The following is a 20615-nucleotide window of genomic DNA, read 5'->3' as shown; positions in this document are numbered from 1 at the left end:
CAAATTGCGGATTAAAATACATCATGAAAAAATAAAACCCAGGCAAAACATTAATACATGCTAACATGCTTATAATAGGCTTTTAAATGAATCGGGTTTTATTTTTATTTTTTCGTGTTCGCTTGACCTTACCAAGATGGCAGAGCGGATGAATCCACGACTTCCGGTCGTGCCCCCAGAATGCGTGTGATGCCCTCACCTACATGGCGGACAACGTTTGAAATTTGCAAGATAAACAAACATTTGTGGAGGTAAAACGATGGAACGCACGCATACATTTTTTACACACAGTAAAAAAAACCGACTTGGCTCAATATCAAAGCTGAAGATATTACTTTAGAGCGGCATTTTGTCCTAAATTGCTGAATATTCGTCTTTTTTTTTTTTTAGTTTACTAACATTGCGATGCTAACAACAAATAAGCTACTGTACGCTCGATAGCTTTGTCAACATCGGAAGTATTCTCTCATAGCAAAACATGTTGCTTATTCTTTGTGTTTAGTTTGCATTCTTCATAGTGTTGAGGCTATGCTAACAGTTAGAGGGTGCAACCTAAATAGTTAATCTAGCAAAGTAGGTCAAGAGTAATCATGCTACCAGACTGCGCTATATTGCTCCCATGGCTCAGTTTTACTGAGCGGTTAAAAAGCTAGTTGTCAGTACTGAGTGCTAAAATTCCTGTTCTTTAACACAGATCGAACCTGTCGTTGTTGTTTTTGTCCTATTTTCTCATAAGTGGATGTAAACGAAATCCCGACGTCCGGTGTTTGCGATGTGGGTCACTATATGTTGGCCTATTTTCAGATTAATTGGGACCCCAATGAGTTAAATGACTAATCCCCCCAGTTGTTGCTGACGATGATTTCACTCTGTCTTGGTCTTGATAGTTGACAGGAGGGAGCGACATGGCGGAGAGGATGGCAGAGATGGAGGAAGTAGTGGGAGATCTGCCGGCCAGAGAGGATGACAACGACTCGGACAGGGACGAGGATGACAGGCTGTTTGTCTGGATGGTGAATAACGAGTTGGATGAGGAAGAAGAAGAAGAGGAGGAAGAAGAGGAGGAAGTGGAAGATGAGCAGCCACTGGACACTGAAGCGTCTGAAACGTACGAGTTGGACTCTCCGGCTGAGCGCAGTGGACACATCGCAGTGGTGGACAGAAACATCATGTACGTGTGGGGTGGATATAAGGTAGGTCTTTAAACTGCATCTATTGTGGCATTTGTGTACTTGCCCACTCGTAGATGTCTGATTTATGCCGATTCTCTCTGTGTAAGAATGCGCAAACCCATGGATTCTTTGACTTGTATCTGCCAAGGAATGAGGTCTGGACATACAACATGGAGTCAGGAGTGTGGTAAGAACGGATGCACTGTCAACAGATCGGCAATTGATTGTCTATTGTCCAGTCACTTCAATGCAAAGAAGACACACGCTGTTCTTACTCCTGGCAGGACGAAGCATGTAGCCATAGGAAACCTACACACGTCGATGTCAGGCAGCTGCGGGGTGTGTGTTGATGGCGTCCTCTATCTTTTCGGAGGTCATCACGCCAGAGGAAACACAGACAAGGTACGATTCGCTTGCAAAGCAATTTTCTCCTACTGTCTCCTGAAATGATCTCGACGTGCTGGCACACCACGTGTTGATCACACGTGTTGATCATCTTTTCGAATGCATTTACGCTGGGCTGTTGTGAATAGATCTACCGTCTGCCTCTGCGAGCTCCCAGCCTTGTTTGGGAGGAAATGAGGGATCTTAAAGGACTTCCTCCAACATGTAAGGACAAGCTCGGGTGCTGGATTCACAAGAACAGGTGAGAGGATGTGTGTTTGTTTTACTGGATTTTTGACACAAAGTAATGACTCCCTAAAGTACATAATGGCCTTGAAATATACAAACCATCGTCCTCAGTGTACCTGAGGATTTCAGCGGGCTGTTCTTCATTACTAAATAAGCTGTCTCCACTTGACTATTATTGGCTAATTGGGCTATTGTTGACAGTTTTCCATTGTTTAATATTATTTGGAATAATTCTCACAGTCAAATGTGTGTTTTTATGGAAAATATTGAGTGAGCTTGTCTATTACGTGCCCTCAGATTAATATTCTTCGGAGGCTATGGCTATGCTGCACAGGGTTCTCATCGAGGGAACTTTGAATATGACGAATCATCTTCATTTGTGGTCTGTATGACCAAATTATTTTTGGCACAATGATTATAATTTGGGGGGAAAAGAAAAAAAAAATCATGTTTTGCTTATGTTTTATGTTGTCGTTGCAGTGGGACAGCCCCGGCCGCGGCTGGAACAACCACATTCACATCCTCGACCTCGAGACGTCAACATGGAGTCAGCCCATCACCACGGTAAACAAGCACACGCTGCAGTCACACTGCACAGCAGCCAATAACAGTCCTGTTATTCAGTTGCTTCGTCATTAGCCTGCCTTCATCAGTGGTTTTTTTTTTCCAGAAACAACCAAACCTTCTTTTGGGGGAATGCTAAAACTGTACTGAAGAACATATAAAAAAAAAGAAAGAAAGAAAAGTGAATTCTGTTTTTGTTATGCGATGTAGGGAGAATCCCCGTCGCCCAGAGCAGCTCATGCTTGTGCCACAGTTGGCAACAGAGGCTACGTGTTCGGGGGACGATACAAAGTAGGTGTGGAGAACTTCGGGGTTGTGGGATTTCAAACACAGAAGAGCGCCCGTCCTTATTCCCATCTACCATTTCTTTGTCTCACAGAACTTCCGATTAAATGACCTGTACTACATTGACTTGGACACATGGGAGTGGCATGAATTGTGAGTGTTGCTGGTGTTTTGTTTTGTTTTTTCAACTGTGGAAGCTTCCACATGTATTTGTCAGAGAGGGAGAGCTCTATCTGACACCAGTTATACCTCCTCCTGCCTTGCTTCAGGATTGTTCCCCAGCAGGGTCCAGTGGGCCGGTCTTGGCACTCCTTCACTCCTGTATCATCAGATCACATCTTCCTATTTGGAGGTTTCACTACAGAGAGACAGACACTGAGTGAGTCCCCCTTCTTTCACCCCCGAGCAGCAAAGAATCTTCGCTTCCTGACAATGGCGCCTGACCTCCCCTTTGCCTTTCAGGTGACGCTTGGCTGTACTGCGCGAGCAAAAATGAATGGAAGCCCTTCAAACACAACCACACAGGAAGCCCCAGGTACATATCTAACCTCATGGTGACAGCCTGTGTATTCATAGTTCAGCGGGTTTGACACTTGCGACCGTGTTTTAGGTTGTGGCACACAGCGTGCTCCGGTCCTGATGGAGAAGTGTTTGTGTTCGGAGGCTGTGCCAACAACCTGTTGTCTCAACTTCGAGCCGTAAGTCGCACGTCATACATCCTCCACCATGCAGTCGATGTATTTTCACTCCGGTAAGCTTTTTTTTTTTTCTTTCTTCCTTGTTTCACATCATAGGCTCACAGCAATGAGCTATTGGTTTTCAACGTCCAGCCCAAATCACTAGCAGGGTGAGTACAGAGTCCAGAGAAGTACACTTGTGGTTTCCTTCTTCTTCTGTGATGCCAACATGGGCCTCTTTCCACTCTCGCAGCTTCTGTATGGACACGATCCTGCAGCACAGGGAGCGTCTGTCTGGCTGCTGGGAATGCTTGCCAAAACACCTCCTTCACACCCTCAAACAGAGAATGGCACTTGGAAACACACTGGGCTCGTAGGTTCAGAAGAGGCCAACACTTTCTGCTCGGAGGATTACTGGACTGTATGTTTGTATGGAGGAGATCAGCGGTTTTTTTTTTGGTTTGTTTTCTCTTTTACAGCGGACATGTATGGGGGCACTTGCACACATGAATCAATCTCTCTAAGCAATAGTGACAGCTTTACATTTGTTGAAAACGAGCCCCGACTGAACCTCAAAGCTGTTTATCACCTTTTTTTTTTTTTTTTAAGATTTGTTTATTAAGTCCAGCAGCGTCCTCACTGATTTAGCTTGTTGCCCCACACCAATTTTGGTTTAGTTAAAAAAAAAAAAAATCTTTTACAAAGACTTCTTAAATGTATTCCTTTCAGAAGACAAACAAGCTAGCCTGGTACTCAGGATAAAATCCTTTAAACATATAACATTTCCTTTTTGCAGATTAATCAATAACGTGTGATGTTTTTAATTCTAACAATCAAAATTTTCTCTTTTGCTAAGATTTTCTTTTTGTTTTTTGTTTTAATGTGTGGCAGCAGAAATCAATCGACCTACTAAGTCAAACGGTGTGCTTGATGGTCGTGGATATAAATATTGGAAAGCCAGCAGAACTAATGCACTCATTTTAGCGGTTTAGTTAAAAGGTGCTTCTGGTTCTCTAAAGTGAAATTGAATAGTTTTTTTTTCCTCTCTCATCAGCCAATTTTTCATGTCGTCAATGTCTTAACACTAAATACAGGGGTTTGTTTGATTTTGCGTAATGTACTTCTCACAGACCTTAAACTCGTGCTGTATTCTTCACATCATGTACTCAAAAGCCACAGAATTGTCAACATTTATTTGTATATTTAGCTATTTATATATTTGTGAGTAAATGTGTGGGTTCCGTGTTCTGAGCGAGGCTTTCAAAGCCTTCAAACTGCTCTGCTCCTGTCGCTCTCCTGTAGCATTTGGGTTTCATTATTTATTAAGTAGCTTGGAGGTTGAGCCACATTGCACTGAAATGCCTGGTGTCAGCAGGGCCTGGTTTGTATTTGCCTGGTTTGCACAAAGTTCTCGTGATGTTTTTTTTTTATCGTAGGATTCCAATGCATACCGTTATTGCAATGTATAGTTTGTACTTAAAAGAATAAACACATACCGCGCCGTGTCCTCTTCTCGAGCTTTGTTCAATTTACAGGTTGTATATCAACAAATACAATCTCGAAAATAAAAGAATCAATAATCATAAGAAGTTGAACGATTGCCCCGCAGGTCTTTGTTTTTTTTCCCCCCCAAGTAGGCAGTCACCGAACATAATTAAACTGCAGCTCTGTGCATGGTGACCGAGTGAATTTTTTCATCCTGCATCTTGTCAGTTTGTCTCCTCATTTCTTCTTGGCAGCGAGCAGGTTTGGAGCAGAAACCTTCACTTTTCCCGGCATGTTTCTGGATAAATCCGTATCCTACAACACAAGATGAAAACAGACTCTGTTCTTCAGGATTTATTTGATCAAAATGCATCTTTTCAGAAGTAAATAAGTTGTAAATTGGAATAGAAACACATTTTTTTAAAAAGAAAAGCTTCAGTGCCAAACTGTAAATGCAGTTGCACACTAAATAAAGACTGCATTTATCAAATCTAAATGTGAGCAGAAGTATGTTTTTTACTGCGTGTGGCTCAAACCAGTTGTTAATGTTAAAAGCATGAAGTCCAGGAAAAAAACCAAAATCACTGCTACATGTGAGGAAGAGCATAATGAAGCATGAGAGCTGGGTGCAATGCACTTCATGCTTGATAAAAGGAACTTTCTGAAACTCAGCAGTACACAATATTTGGGTTTCAATATGTTAAAGGACTCATATTTTAATGGTCTGTAATCTTAACAAATTTAATCAATTCAGAAGGAAGGTACACCAAAACTGATTTTCTTTATGATAATGAATGAAAGGAACCAAAAGTATCCTGTAAATATTAAAATACTGTAAACACAAAAACACTTGTGTTTCATTGAAAAAAAAAAGTGCAAATCTTCCCTTAATTAGTTTGAATCTATATAGATCTATATTTTTTTTGGTTTGTTTGATTTTGAACATATTACATTTTCAAATTACTCTACATAAACTAAAATAATTCAAGAATTTTGTTGTATTTATAGTATTAGCTCAAAATTCTTAAAAAGCTAATTTTGATTGGTGAGTATAATAGCATTTTTTTGTGTGTGTGATTAAAAACACTACAATTTTGTTTGGAGAGTGTATTTCAATCCAAAAACATTTAGCAAGTAATGACATTTATTTAAACGGGTGCATAGAACACAGCAGAACTGCAGAGAAGTCAAAGTAGGAATCAGGGTTTACCTTGACACTGCGGAACAGGTCTTTTTCTCTGGACGACACCTCTCTGGCTTTCATGAAGCTGAGCACGGCGGTGCGCGCAGCTGATGGGAACAACGCAGAAACGTGAACTCTAATTACGACACAATAATAGAAATATTTGAACAGAACCATTTTTATACCTTTTCCTTTTTTCTGAGAGCCAGGCGTCAGCTTCACTTTGTGCCTGTGGGGAGGAGGGGGGGGAAAGAAAAGATGACCGGTTAACGTGTCGGCTCAGGAGTGTGTCTCGCAACGTGAGGGTGAACGTCACACACTTGTAGTTGGAGAGCGCGGTGTACGGAGCGCAGACGGGCACGGCGAACAGCAGCACGTCCTCGCCGTGAGGCTGGCCGCTCAGAGAGGTGAGCAGGGTCTCTGCTTCCTGGAGCAACGCACACACACACACCAAAGGATTCACAGTGAAGCATTGCTGAAGGCAACACACATTTCTTAGTAAAACTATATCAAAAGAAAAGGGAAAAACCCACCTCCGCTCCGGGGTTGTCCTGGTCCACATCATCTTCCTGGAAGAGGAAACAGCGCTGATGACTTGGAACAATATGAAATAATTTACACGAGGAATATTTCCGTACCTTGTCGTCCTGTTCTGCGGGAGCCCCCTCCTCTCCAGGCTGCCGGCCCACCACCTCCTCCTCCACCTCTGCTCCTCCAGCCGCCTGCTCCGCTTTCTTCTCCGCAGCCTCCGCGGGCCGAGGTTTCTGCTGTTGTTTCTCAGGAGCCGGCTTCCTCACAGGCTCATCTTTCCCCTTGCCCTTCTTTCCTTTCTTCCCTTTCTCCTTCTCTTCCTTTGCAGAGCCGGCCGACTGCAGGAGAAACGCACCGGAGAGGTTTCGAAGGGGGGGCGGTGAAAGAAACGGAGCGACTGAAAGCGGCACAGTGGAAAGTGATTGAGAGCATAATGACTTTCATTCTTTCGTACCCCGAGCAGCTGCATCATCAGCTCTCTGTCCTCCTCATCCTGGTCCTTGTACTTCTCTTTGATCTTCTTCAGCTTGTTCTAGAGTTACAACAGAAACACTCGATTAAAAAAAAACATAATTTATCCACTAAAACATTAGTGCATTTTAGCAATTTCATGGAGTGTTTTCTTGCCGTTATTCACTCTGACCTTTTGACCCCTCTTCAGGGGCTGCTGGGAGGTACCGCCTCCACTTTTGGAACCCTGATCGACTGCTGATCCGCCAGACGAAACCTCATTCCTCCCCTCAGTGTCCGAACCCTCCAGTTTCGGCTTCTTCTTCTTTTCTTCTCTGAGGAGTGGCAACAAAAACAAAAAAACGAGGATTGTCAAACATACAGCCCATGAAGCCAATCTGACACGTGACCTGCCGACTGCAGCAACATTCTGCCATGAAAACCTGCTGCTGTTTTCCTTGTAAAGTATGGACTTGTTCATGTGGTTGTAAAAACAAACAAGATTTGATGACATGTTGTTTGTCTTTTTGTGAATTCACGTACCTTCTCTGCTTGGCAGTCATGTGTTTTTTCACTTGTGAATCCAGTTCAGCCTGAAAAGTAACACATTTAATAAAAATCAATGTGTGAAGGATCATTTTCTTAAATTGAATTTTAAACAATTTAACAACCAAAATTGTAAATACTTGCCTGTGTGGTTGTTTCTTTTTTGAAGCCGGGGACGTGAGTGCTCCTAAAAATATAGAGCGAGAGAGTTCAGTTCAGTAGAATGTCTTGTTATACCTTATCTGTAAAGCAGTCGAGTTCAGTAGAGTAACGTTACCTGCTGGGTTGTAAGTGAGAGAGGGAAATTGTCGTATCGGGAAAGCTGAATCCTTCACTCTCTTCATCCTTCGTCTCTTGTTCCTCTTCGTGTCCTTCATCCTCAGCCTCCACAGTGCTCTGTTCGGACTGCCCCCCTCCGCCTGCTGCTGGTGTCTCCAGAGCACCGTCCATCTCTTTCCCTGTGCTGTTTTCCTTTTTCGTCTTATTTTTCACCTCTTTGGCATTTCCATCCTCTCCTCTTTCTTCGCCGGCATCCTCATTGCTGCTGTCGTCCCCTGAAAATTGGGACAAAATGATGCGGCGACAGTCAAGCGTAGCGCTTACGAATGCAGCAAATGCAGCTGATGTTTGAGTCCACGCACCGATGAGTTCCTCTCCCTCCTCCAGGAGCTCGGCAGTCCTGGACGTGACCTCCTCCATGTCTTCCTCCACCGTTTTCACCTTTCGCTCTCCTCGATGCCGCCACACGCTCTGCTCGTCCACCTGGAGGAGGGCAACACAAGAGAAATGAAAAACTGCTTGTGTGTTGTAGTTAATGACAGAAGACATACTCGGAGCTCATCGTTGTATTTACTTTGAAGAGGAATCCAAAGCCCATGATCAGGTAAGAAGGAGGCAGGAAGTTTTTCTTTCCTGGAGGGAAAAAATTTTTATAAAAATAAGTGAGGTTTGACTTCATTAATGCCTGTGACATGTATGATCAGTCACACTACTAGATCATATCAAAGTAACAGTGTCATACCTCGGATCATGAAGCTTCCAGTGGTCAAGTACTCTCCAGTGGGAGCCGTCTTGGAAACCTAAGAAAGTAAATAAAACACAAGCAGATAATAATGAAGGATGCTGAAATCTGCAAGCAAATCTGCACAGCAGCACAGTGATGCAGCATAAATTCTCGTGGCAGTATGAGGATGTGTTTGAGTGAAAAATGCATACATTCCAACAATATTTATGGTGGTTTATTCATCTTATTTGAAACATGTCAGATTCTTTAACAAAACACAAAAAAAAGCTGAAATTCCAAGAATACATTTAGAGTTGTCATTCTTTATCGGTTTTTATGGTGGTATGTTACTGGCTCGGCTCACTTGAGATCGAATTCTTTGCTCGACTATAATAGTGTAAACTTAAATTAGTGATTTAAAAAGAAATGTGACGATGGACAATTATTGACTTTGCAAACGCATGATGAGTAATATAATGGAACATAGCGAATATTCACAAGACATTAAAACAGAAGCAGACAGTGAAGCTTTTAAAATGAACATAATGCCATAAAAGCCTTTTATGGTTCTGATGAGTCTCCAAAGTTGTAATAAGTTATGTCGCTACTAAAAAATTTATCTTTCTCCTCGACAAACTTGTGACTCACCTGGTGATGATGGACCCACCACGCACTGGTGACGATCTTCGCATCCCACGCGGCGCTGTAGCAAATAGCCATCGTGCCGGCCTCGGTGAGGGTCCGTGGAGAGATGGGATCCCCTAAAAAAAATAAAATAAAAAAAAAGGCATGATATGAGTTCTTAAAAATCACAGTGAGCTGAACACATGAAGATGTGGTGAAGACACCCGTGAAAGCTCACCTGAGGGGTTTTTGATGACACAACTCGTTGCACCATGGAGGTCAGCGTGAACATAGATATCACCTGAGATATTAAAGACACAGCTGGTAAAGAAAAAGAAAAAAAAACCTAAACATTTTGAAGGTCTTGTGGAAGAGCAATGCGGTGATTCAATACCAGCCCTGAGGTAACGCTTCACGATCATCTCATTCTGCTGCTGGTCTCTTCCTGCAATCACCAGATAGTTCTCAGAGCTGATGAACCACAAGAACTTCTCAAACCTGCCAAGAAGAAAGAGACGGACTAAAGTTAGTTGTGAACAGATCGCAATGGGTGCGCCATAACGTTGAACAAATATGTCTTACCAGTAGACTTTCCTGGCCTTCTGAATGGTGGTCACCGTCTGGACTTCTTTAAGCGTCTGCTGTGTCTTTCTCTCTGCAGATTTCATGGCCTTCGAAGAATAATCGATGAGTCAATTCTGAATGGGAAAAGTGCAAAATGTACTGCAAAGTAAAAAAAAAAAAACAGCTTTCGTACTTTATCTGCAGCTTCAATGGTTTTTTGTTCCTTCTTCTCAGCAGTGCGTTTGGAGTCGTAGTACCTCAAATGAAACACAATTAAAAAGTTAAGATACACATTTTATGTAGATAATGGATTGTTTGGATCTAAACTAGAACACATGACATATAAACTTACTTTTTTGCATTAGCATAAGCCGAAAGGCCAAGATCCACATCCACCAGCATGGGCTTGTTTTTTTGGGGCTTCTTGTTCTGTCCTTTGTCTTTGTTTTTGTTTTTCTTCCCTTTCTCCAGAACCACATCACTTCTCTCCTCCTCCTCCTCTTGGTCCTCCTCGGAGATATAAGGATTCCTGTAAAGACAAGGTTGAGCAAGGCAGGTTGAGCAAGGTCATATGAAGCAGAAGGTTCCTCCATGTCTGCGTGCGTCGTGGTCTCACTTTAGCAGCATGGTGATGTGATTGGTCTGCAGTTTCAGCTCCTTGATGGCGCAGGCCACGGGGTCCCCAGCAGCTTGTGCTTCTTTGACGAGAGTTCCAATCTCAGTCCAGTCCACCTGGTTGGCCAGCGCGCTGCACACCACCTGCAGCGCCCGCTCCACCACAGGCAGGTTAATCTCCACCAGTTCACCCTTGAACCTGTCGATTTCCTGCAGAGCACAAGGCAAGATTGCTTGTGCATAAATTCCCCAAAACTGAAAAAAAATAAAAATTCAAAATAAAAACAAAATCAGGCAGATTTTCACCACTAACCTGTGCATGGTGCAAAGCCTCCAGTCTGTGCACGTGGTCTTTCTTCACGTTCTCCAACTTCTTTAGAGCCTGTTTTTCCTGCTGCAAGGCCTTCATGTCAATTTTCTGACTCTCCATTTTCGAGAAAAACTCATCTACTGCCTGCATAGTGGAACAACAACAAATATAAGTATGCCTTTAAAATTTTTCAAAAAAGCATGAATTATTATTTTAAAAACATTTAAAGCACATAGGCTTCATTATATGCACATTTCTGAGATTCACCTTGTCAAATGTATCAAACTCCAAATATGAGCTCTTTGCATGCTGGGCAAAAAGAAATGGGTGGAATTCATCATATCTGCAAATAGATATCATCATGGTAAACAAATATGAAAAAAAACCAAACTGTGTTGTATTGTGTAAAAAAACTGTTAAAGAAGATCTACGTCAGAAGGTCTTCACTGGGTTTTCCGGGAGTGAGGCTTGGTTTCTTCTCACTTTTCTGAATGATGTAACCCTTTATTTGAAAGAGTTTGTACATTTAATAAATCTGTTACATCCACTCAAGATCAAGGCAGCTCACGAAAGAGATCCTAATTACTTTGCCACTGTACTTCTCCGTTTGTTCCATGTATGTTTCTGCAATCTTCAAGGCCTCCAGGATTTTAGGTGCAACTGAAAATACAGCAAAATCAAATAAATGTACAGATTTAGGGAGTAAATTTACAGGAGAAAACTTCTACTCCAAAGGTTCTACAGTACCTTGGGCCACATCACCTTCACTGTCAATTTTGGCAGATCCTGAAAGTCCTGCTACAATCAAACTGTGCTCTATCAAAGTGGCCCCATAGGCTGTGTGGATACAACAGACAGAGTTTTAACATGGAAAGCAAACTTGAAACGATCTTCAAATGAAGTCAAACAAAACAAAAAATAATCCGTTGCCTGCCAACTTACGGAGGTGGGGGTTCAGGACCCTTTTTACTTGATCTCCATTTGATGCTTTGCTGAGGATTTCAGTCAATCTACAGATGGACAACAATTAAAAAAAAAAAACAGTACTGCCTCTATGTGTTTTCACTTAATGTTCACAAATATCCTGTTTAAACCTCAAACTTAACAAGCACGTATAAATCTGAAGTTACCGCTCCAAACTGATGAGTGGCTCGGGAGGTCTGGCGTTCTCTATGGGGTATCGCTCTCTCACGGCAATCTTCACATCTTCGGCATCTGCTGCACGAAATCTCAGCAGATTCAAGATTGTGTACTCATGGTCTGCAAGAATGACGTTACCCTGAAGAAAAAAAAAGACACCAACAAAGCATGCGTCCGCGCAAAGGTTTAGATTACAGTTTATGTGACCTGAACAATGGTGGTTATGTGACACGGGACTTAAAATAACCGCAGAATAAAAACCACTTCAATAGCAGTTTTCTGACCCTGTCGTATAGTTCGACGATCAGGTGGTAGGCAGCCTCATCTGAGCCAAACTGGAGGTCAACAATCCTGTCAATTCCCAGCTGCTTCACATGGGCCAGTCTGCGTGACTTCAGGTGCTTTCGACACTATTGAGAGAAAAAGGTGTTTTAATATTTTGTTCAAACGCCGACAAAAAGGAACAGCTGTGTATTGGGACATATTTGTTTAACAGCGTCGGGGAAACTACAACACTGACAATGTAATAAACTGCATTAATTCCAACATTTTATTGTCATTTAGTATTTAATATGTCAAAACGGCAGCTCGTCACAGTGATCGTTCAATATGGTGAGAAAGTTACGAGCTTTATTGACAGATAGACGAGTGGATCATGCAACCTGGAGTTGAATGAAGTGCTATGGAAGAAGGGATTGATGGATATCCATCCATCTATCCATCCATCGTGCCATCAGGTTGGGAAACGAACATATTTTTTACTTGAGTGAGGAAGTCGTAGTAGTGGAAACTGAGCCATGGTCTAAAATCTTCTTACAATGAGGTGGCAGCGGGGATTACCACCCTACCATGTGAAAATGGTAACAGACCACTGACTTATAAAGATATACAACGGCTTGGCCTGTCTGTGTGGACCTTGAAGCTACTCCCCAAGTGGATGGGTTTTTTCCAGGTACTCGTTTCCTCCCACAGTCCAAAACCAAGCATGCGAGGTTAATTATTGACACTAAATTGCCCCTCGGTGTGAATGTGTGGCTGTCTGTCTCTATGTGTTTGCCCTGTGGACTGACGACCTGGTTCTTACTTTCATGGCGAAGCCTGAAGGCATCATATTCTTGGGCCATTCAAAGTCTGTGGAGTGAATACGAGTCCCAGATTCGATCAGGAGTATGGCTTTGCTGTCAGGCCTGAAGCAACAATCAAAAACGGAGTTAGTTTAAGACAAATATTTATAATAGATTCAAATTCTGAAGTTTGGTTTCATAATTGCTTTGCTAATCCATACATTTTATACACACGTTAGTTCTGCTGTGGAATTATTCGTGAATTGTATAAAATTATCAGAGTAGTCACAACAAGAATAGCAACTCTAAGAATAAATATTACTAGAGATTGATTATTTCATAAATATGAATATCTAATTTAGTTAACGGTTCATCAGATTGTCAAGTTAAACTTTCAGAGAAGTTTTCGGTGGTGCTTACTTCTGCAGACGGATGAGATACGTCTTGTTGTCGATGTCATACACGTTATTTACTCTCATGCCAATGTAGCTGTAACGAGGAGAAAGTTCATTTGAATCAATGCTTCAACATCTGTCAACAAATTCACATTAGCCGAGAAGTAGCTAACTTAGCTTAGCCTGGCACTGGCCACCTACTTTGCATTGATCTCGGCAATAACTGCCCTGATATCCACAGTGGTGAATCTTGTTTTCATGGTGACTTATGTCCCGTAAACAATCACACAAGAAAAGAGAAATAACTAGGGAAAACTTTTTAAAATCAACCACATTTCTCGAGCTACAACTGCTACATCAGAAAGGAAAAAACATGCAGATATATTTTGGACATGCGCAAAAGACGTTGTTCCGACGGAAAGCGACGAGGTGCAAATGAGCCGATTCGCGTTTTTCGCACGCAGGCTCCGTGCGTGATGTGAGTGCATTGTGTGTGCGCGAGGTGCACAAACTGCCTGGTAACGCTTTTTTCCCCCACTGGTGTGTGAATGCAGTGAATTGTTGGCCGCTTTTCACCCGGAGGAACTGTTTTCTTCACTTTCAGCAAGCTCATGTTCGGCTTTAGAGCAGTGAAGGTGCACCAATGATGCACTACTCAAACTGGCTCATTGACGTGAAAAACAGGGCAAGCCTTCGAAATGCGTGTAAAACACCGCCTAACACGGACTGGAGTAACAGGGGAAATACTGTGGACATGCGAAACAAGAACCCGCAGCCTGGTGGGAAAGCGACCGAGCTGTCGGTCACCTCCCACCTCTGGAAGAGAGGTAAGCAGCTGGATTGTAAAAAAAAAGAAAACCCAAAACAAAAACGAGTCGCGATAAATATTAGGGCCTGTGCTGGATTATTCTTCTTGTCTGACGTTTTTTTTCCCCCCTCCGCCCTACACAAAGCAGGACGTATTGTGTCGCGTTGTTGGTTGTTTTCTGTGTGATTGCTCCATGAGGCCGGTGTGAGGAGTTTCCAGTTTCCTCCGCGGGTCAGAGTGGAGGGCGAAGGCGTGCCCCGTTACCAAGGCGACGGTCAGCCAACACGGCTGCTAGCGGGGCTAATGCTAGCGCCGCTCCACTTGTCCTACTTGACTCCTCGATGCGCCAAAAAAAATAAAAAAATCCCACTTTTTTCAAACCCCCGCCGATGAAATGCACAGCCTGGACACGCGGGTCACAGAGACAATCGACACTCATGCGGCGGCTAAGACTCAAAGGAATGTATCGTAAGTAAAGGTGCGGTGACGGATCTGACACCGCGCCGTCCAACTCCGTTGGATTCTGTCCAAGTCTGTTTGTAAAGGTTCTAATCGGGGTTTTTTTTGACAATCGGCAAATTATTCAGTTTAAATCAAAATCCGTATTCAATATTCTCCAAAAGTGATGACTTGTGTTAACCAGAAACACTTAACTTTACTCATGCATTGGCACACAGTATTCTTTGGATATATTGCAGGGGTGTAATTAACAAATTACAAATACTCAAATTACTGTAATCAAGGAGTGTTTAAGTACTTTAATAGGAATTTCTTTCTGATATGGAATTTTACAGCTGACACAATGCCAATTTTTTTTTATTACAAATTGTTACTTTTAAATCCACAAGTTGTTACTGAGTACTCAAACAATGTTAATCTCTAACCTGCATATTTTATTACAGCCAATAAATTAATTATCTTATCTGCTTCATTTCTACATTTGTTTACCAAATCAACTGTATTCATTTTGATCGAGAAATATGAGTTGAACATAAATATTTTATTCACTTAAATTTAATTGAGAGACTTCTATTTATATTATTAATAGTTTTTCAGAGATGTTGTACTTATTTGGGTATTCTTTGGAACTACATGCAGCAGAGTGGTGCAGTTGTTAGCACTGCTAAAAGCAAGTATGTTCCAGGTTTAAATCCAGGTTGCGGCCTGGGACCCTTTTGTGTGCAGTGTTTGTATGCATTTTTCTATGCATGTTTGGGTTTACAAAAATGGGGAATTATAACTGGTCAAAATATGACTTTTGTATCTCATATGCAGGAAGAAAATCTAAATGTGTTTTTTTGTGTTGACATAATGCATGTGCACTGTTATGGCACAGTTCTCAATCCCGACCTCGAAGGTACCTCTGCTGTGCATATGCTCTCTATTCTCCTTCAGGAACTCCAGTTTCCTCCTACAGTCTGAAAACATGTATATGAGGTTAACTGATGACCCTAAACCTCCGCAAGGTGTGAATGTGCGTGGCAGTTGGTCTCTGTGTGTTTGTCCTGTGATGGACTGGAAACCTGTCCAGGATGCTTCCTGCCTTCACCCATAATAAACTGGATGTAGTCTCCGGCACTATGTGACCCTGCACAGGATTAAGCGGTCAAGAAGATGGATGGATGACTGCACTCTGACATGGTTTTCTCATGTAAATCAACTGTCTATTAATGGCAACAGATTATTGAAGAGCTATTCAGTATGTATTTAACTGAAGGCGTCTGCCAATAATGTAGGCTGAATTGTGATTTATTCAGTTTGCAGGAAATATATGCAGTAGGTAAGTTCAAGTTTCTTATCTGAACAGCAACGTCATGAGGGCATTGCATTATCTTGCCTTCTTGACCTCATGTATCAAATATCAGATTATGTCCAAACTGAATTTTGGATGGTCTGAACTATTTTTAAATAAAAGACCCAACTCTCGTTTCTGTATTGGTGAGGACTGTATTCAGATGTAGAAAACAGAAATTTAACAGTAAAGGTTGTGCGACCAAACGAAATAGAGAATTGGTTCCAGCACTATGTGAACTAGAAATCCCAATTTCCCTTCCCGATATAATCATCTCGGGCTTGGATGTCTGTGGGGAGCGTTCCAGTTTTTACTGTTTATAGAGCACAAGGTTTCCCTCGAAGCAGACTCGACTTTAGTGCTGCTGCTCAGAAACTCACAAATAACTTCCCTCTTCAATATCGCTTTATTTAAATTGGGGTTATGGGAAAACAGAAATTTGTTTGTTTATGTATTGTCCCTTATTTTGTCTGCTCCTTTTCCTGCTTTTAAAAGTATTTGTTTTTATCATTTGCAGGCTACAAGATGATCAAGAAAATTGGGGAGGGCACATTTTCAGAAGTGGTGAAAACTCAGAGCCTGAAGGATGGGAAGTTCTACGCCTGTAAAACCATGAAGCAAACGATTAACAGGTACTCGCTGTGCATAAACCTGCTCAAATCAATGAGGCAGTTTGCCCATGCCCTGTTATGTACAGACTATTGAAAGAAGAGTCGGCAGCCCGACACCCCCCTTACCTTAAGTATGCTATTGGATATCGGCTCTGCCTTTGACCTCACAGTGACGACGTAACAATAGATGTCAGTGTTTGAAATGCGAGTTGTCGGGGCACTGGTTTGCTCGAAATCTGTTTTTGCTATTCATTTGGTAAACATCACTGCACACCAGTGACACTGTGCTCACTTCTTATAAAGCTGGGTGTGATGAACGTATATTCAGACTTGATGATATGACATCTGCCGACCACGTTAATCGTGTCAACCTGATTTGTTCTTTGTGGTAAAGTCTGGAGCAGGCCAATAATCTTCGAGAAGTTCAAGCGATGAAGAGACTCAGCCCGCACGCAAACATCATCCAGCTCCATGAGCTCATTTTGTGAGCACCGTTCAGTTGCTGTCAGATCAAATCTTGTGTGACTTTAAGACAATTTTTTTTTTTTAACCATAATGTCATACAATTTTTCAGCGACAAAGAAACTGGAACGGTGTCTTTGATATGCGAGCTGATGGAGATGAATATCTATGAGTTCATACAGGGTGAGTCTGGCAGACTGATGAATTATTCGTCAAAATTTCCACACGTTAAAAGATTGCAATGCCTGTTCTCTCCCTGCAGGAAGACAAACACCACTGCCTGAACACACTGTCAGAAACTACATGTATCAACTCTGCAAATCACTTGAACATATACACAGGTAAAAAAAAACTAAAAAAAAACTAAACGTCTTTGATGCTCATGTTTATCAAATAAGCTGCTAAAATAAATTATTCCGGTTTGCTGACATCGGTGTCTTTTATATTTTACAGCTGTGGCATCTTTCACAGAGATGTGAAACCAGAAAACATCCTCATAAAAGTAGAGTCATTTCTCTTGTTTTATACAGAGAAGTTTGTATTTCCATTTTTGTTTTTTCGACGTGCACTTAATCAAAACGTCTCCGTCTGATTCGCAGCAAAATGTTTTGAAGCTCGCCGACTTCGGTTCTTGTCGGAGTGTGTACTCCAAGCCCCCGCACACAGAGTACATCTCCACACGCTGGTACCGAGCCCCCGAGTGCCTCCTCACTGACGGCTACTACAGCCTGAAGATGGACATCTGGAGCACCGGCTGTGTCTTCTTTGAAATCATGAGGTACCTCCGCAGGAGAGAGACGCCACATTTGAACCTGTAACGCTTCAGTTGGATATTGTGGTTATGTTTGAGACGAGCCGCCAGGCCGTGCGTCAGGTTAATTTATCACTTTTAACTTTGTGGGAATCGGATTTGACTTCTGGTTACAGCAGGAAAAGCATCCATTGTGAAAGAGCATGACGTAATGACTTGCTGTGGCGATCCCTGCAGCTGAATAAACACTTCATTTGATCCCTTGTACAACAATAATACACTTTTCCTCTTCGCATTCAGTTTTCTTTGTAACGTGATCCTGACTGCACACCCCTGAAGCACAAACAAATACTACGCAAATAGATTTATTGTGGCAGTTGTGTCATTACTCACCTTTGCGCTCCAGCTTGAATCCTCTTTTTCCTGGGACCAACGAGTTGGACCAGATTGCCAAGGTCCACGACGTGTTAGGGACACCCGATCAAGCTCTTCTCCGAAAGTTCAAGCAGTAGGTGGCAATTCTCAGACACGCTGCATGAGGACTCAGTTGATTCATTACAGAAGCAGCACGCGGAATCATGTTTCGCGTGTCTTGATCGTCTGGCAGGTCAAGAGCGACGCATTTCAACTTCCACCCTAAGAAAGGCACGGGCATCTCCCGGTTAATCCCACACTGCCCGGCTCCGGCTCTGTCGCTGCTTTATCAGATGCTCGCCTACGACCCCGACGAACGCATCAGTGCGGAAACGGCTCTGCGACACACTTACTTCAGAGAGATCCGGTAAATATTATGGGATCAGATGTAAACGCTTGACATTTTCGCGGTTCGTGTTGAACTATCTTAAACAGTTCTGAACAACAAACATCGTCAGGTTTCTGTGCGGCACTAAAGCGCCTCGGGTCGTCTGTTCTAGGCTGGCCGAGAGGAACGCCGAGACGCTCCACAGAGTTTCTGGCACAACGGACGGAGTCGGGAGCAGTGTGATGCAGAAGGCCTTCGAGCATATCTGGCGACCAACCAGACTTGGCAAACAGCTGAGGGGAAGACACACGAGACAAACGCCTCTAATGAGCGTAAGTGGAGACTCTGCTGGTCCCTTCTGGAGTCGGGCCGGGGTGAGACCTTCAAAGAGCCAACCTTGTACTTCCTCCTCAGCACAACCCGAAGCATGTAGCAGAACCCCTGATCAGGAGGAATGTCCCTCACTATCCGGCAGAGCTGCCCAAGATCAGCATGGTCCTACCAGGGCCGCAGATCACCTTCCCAGTGTCCACTATGCCTGCATTTGGCGTCACTCACCGAGGCACACTGCCAGCCATCGCCTCCAAAAAGTGCCAGTCACAGTTGGCCAAGGTAATGAGAATGACGCTAATACAAACGCTCAGTGGCAATATTCACTTTGTGGTTTTAAGGAAGAAACTAAAAACTAACGGTACATTAATACAACCAAAGCCTTGCTTGTGTTTTTGAATGAGGGCTTTGATTTGGCATTCAGGCTGCATTTCCTCTCTCCACAGCCCCAGGATGAGTCACACCAAACAGCTTTCAAGACCTACCACATGCCACCACTGGAGAGGAAGCATGGCGGATACTGAGAGCCAAAAAAAACACACAAGTATTAGTTTATAAAAGCGCCTCCTGAAACAGGACAGACCTGTACTGAGCACACAGAGTGTGGACAGATCTAACGTTGCCTATAACCTCAAGACAAAATGCAATAAAAGGCCACAAAACCGGTCATCAGTTCTGTTTAGACGTGACTCAATCCATTGCATCACCACCCAAACAAAACCTTCTTCATACAGTGTTGGTTTAACAGTGTTAACAGTTCGGTTTTACTTGAGCAAGTCAGGTAACACACGTTTACGGTTTTTGAAAATCAGAACACATAAGCAATATGAATTTCAAAAACGTGTCACTCTGCTTAGACTTGTTCATGTTTGGGTGGCAATTAATCTCATCAACACGTCTCCCTGCACTGATGGCATACTTGCAATCTGGAAGTTTGAATGTTGTGTGTAATTAGTTACAAGTGACCTTAGGGCAAACCCTCTGGAGATCTTGAAGGTCTGACATCAGGATAATTAGCGTCCTGGTTAAAGCTGCAACACGAGAGCAGGGGAGCGCTTCAAACAAATCTCCAATGAGATTAAGCAAAACGTGCCACATGATTCGATAATTAAGATAAAGATCCTTGAGGGAATCCCATGACCACAGACATGTAGTTTCCAGGAGGAATAGAACTTTAAAAACTCACTGAAAAGGGACATTAGACAGCCAGGAGTGGCCAAATTCAAATGTTACACCAATGGTGGTCCCGGCGTGAGTGTATTCATAAAACAGGGCAGAATTTGATTAAACTGATTCAAGTCTTGACACAGTTGAAAATGATAAAACTCGACCAAGACATAGAGCTGTAAGATATTAAATATAAAAATCTCCAATAATCAGTTTTTTTAATTTATTGCAAGCGTTTACTGGCACAACAACGCGAGATGAGGTCGAGTTGACTTGAATAACGACAGTCTTCCAGTTCAAATGGTATAAACACAAACTGTCCTCACTCATTTAGCCGACTTAAAAGGCACATTGTGTTGTCCAACTGCAGATGAATAACTTCAACTGGGCTTCAACACAAACAGGACAGTTCACAAAAAAAACGATTGTATATTTAAAAAACAAAACAAAAAAAAAGAAATAAAAATGTGTTAATATGCTAATAGAGCCCGTGCAGATCGGCTCTTTAGAAGTCCGATATTTGAATGTTTCATATGTAGCTTTGGCCAGGACCTTCACACCTCCTCCACTGAGGCACTGTGGCTTAAATATGTAGTTTCATTGAGAGCTGTGAGCTCATTGCAGCAGACTGTGATTTCACCGTTGGCTATTGTGACGTATTATGCGAGTAAAGGAAGTTGTATCAAGTTGTGTCTGTGTTGTCATTACAAA

General features: G+C 42.6%; 3 protein-coding genes across 4 annotated transcripts; 2 read left to right on the top strand and 1 right to left on the bottom strand.

Annotated features, from left to right (window-relative positions):
• Positions 1-186: 186 nt before the first annotated feature.
• Positions 187-4836, top strand: klhdc2 (kelch domain containing 2). The gene is made up of 14 exons (XM_080512807.1): positions 187-251; positions 888-1193; positions 1280-1359; positions 1457-1574; positions 1706-1818; positions 2103-2187; positions 2286-2369; positions 2580-2660; positions 2749-2807; positions 2924-3033; positions 3117-3189; positions 3265-3352; positions 3449-3501; positions 3585-4836. Exons 2-14 carry the CDS (start codon positions 906-908, stop codon positions 3706-3708), a joined length of 1356 nt encoding a protein of 451 aa, XP_080368933.1. The 5' UTR covers positions 187-251; positions 888-905; the 3' UTR covers positions 3709-4836.
• On the bottom strand, positions 3749-18171 carry nemf (nuclear export mediator factor). Of its 2 annotated transcripts, none has more exons than XM_080512804.1 (32): positions 18059-18171; positions 13267-13335; positions 12867-12969; positions 12067-12192; positions 11773-11921; positions 11585-11652; positions 11390-11479; positions 11229-11302; positions 11074-11144; positions 10910-10985; positions 10646-10786; positions 10334-10542; positions 10070-10246; positions 9911-9974; positions 9736-9824; positions 9548-9651; positions 9392-9454; positions 9178-9290; positions 8548-8605; positions 8380-8438; positions 8168-8288; positions 7804-8080; positions 7671-7713; positions 7524-7573; positions 7174-7315; positions 6985-7062; positions 6638-6868; positions 6533-6568; positions 6320-6426; positions 6185-6228; positions 6027-6106; positions 3749-5131 (listed from the first exon to the last, which is right to left on the bottom strand). In XM_080512804.1, exons 2-32 carry the CDS (start codon positions 13323-13325, stop codon positions 5054-5056), a joined length of 3180 nt encoding a protein of 1059 aa, XP_080368930.1. In that variant the 5' UTR covers positions 13326-13335; positions 18059-18171; the 3' UTR covers positions 3749-5053. The 2 variants fall into 2 exon arrangements, with proteins under 2 accessions (XP_080368930.1, XP_080368929.1); XM_080512803.1 differs by lacking the exon at positions 18059-18171 and adding an exon at positions 13443-13616.
• On the top strand, positions 13763-20452 carry mok (MOK protein kinase). Its single transcript, XM_080512805.1, has 12 exons — positions 13763-14068; positions 16359-16473; positions 16847-16936; positions 17027-17097; positions 17177-17255; positions 17368-17416; positions 17514-17692; positions 18072-18173; positions 18273-18446; positions 18580-18739; positions 18822-19019; positions 19184-20452. Exons 1-12 carry the CDS (start codon positions 13885-13887, stop codon positions 19259-19261), a joined length of 1479 nt encoding a protein of 492 aa, XP_080368931.1. The 5' UTR covers positions 13763-13884; the 3' UTR covers positions 19262-20452.
• The last annotated feature ends 163 nt before the right edge of the window (positions 20453-20615 follow it).

The sequence above is a fragment of the Blennius ocellaris genome (assembly GCF_963422515.1).
Source record: "Blennius ocellaris genome assembly, chromosome: 17".
NCBI lineage: Eukaryota > Metazoa > Chordata > Actinopteri > Blenniiformes > Blenniidae > Blennius > Blennius ocellaris.
Note: the sequence above shows the minus strand (reverse complement) of the source record. Positions and strands in the feature narration are given on the sequence as shown.

What these genes read in the sequence shown, in the direction of transcription:
- nemf (XM_080512803.1), bottom strand. Translation starts at nt 13,501, where the DNA reads ATGAAAACAAGATTCACCACTGTGGATATCAGGGCAGTTATTGCCGAG. An exon ending in GCTTTGGATTCCTCTTCAAA is followed by an intron (nt 8,289 to 8,379) that starts GTAAATACAACG and finishes GCCCTCCTCCAG; the next exon opens with GTGGACGAGCAGAGCGTGTG. An exon ending in AGGACAACCCCGGAGCGGAG is followed by an intron (nt 6,427 to 6,532) that starts GTGGGTTTTTCC and finishes GCGTTGCTCCAG; the next exon opens with GAAGCAGAGACCCTGCTCAC.
- klhdc2 (XM_080512807.1), top strand. Translation starts at nt 906, where the DNA reads ATGGCGGAGAGGATGGCAGAGATGGAGGAAGTAGTGGGAGATCTGCCG. An exon ending in TGTTCGGGGGACGATACAAA is followed by an intron (nt 2,661 to 2,748) that starts GTAGGTGTGGAG and finishes TTTGTCTCACAG; the next exon opens with AACTTCCGATTAAATGACCT. An exon ending in ACATGGGAGTGGCATGAATT is followed by an intron (nt 2,808 to 2,923) that starts GTGAGTGTTGCT and finishes GCCTTGCTTCAG; the next exon opens with GATTGTTCCCCAGCAGGGTC.
- mok (XM_080512805.1), top strand. Translation starts at nt 13,885, where the DNA reads ATGATGCACTACTCAAACTGGCTCATTGACGTGAAAAACAGGGCAAGC. An exon ending in TATCTATGAGTTCATACAGG is followed by an intron (nt 17,098 to 17,176) that starts GTGAGTCTGGCA and finishes CTCTCCCTGCAG; the next exon opens with GAAGACAAACACCACTGCCT. An exon ending in ACTTACTTCAGAGAGATCCG is followed by an intron (nt 18,447 to 18,579) that starts GTAAATATTATG and finishes CGTCTGTTCTAG; the next exon opens with GCTGGCCGAGAGGAACGCCG.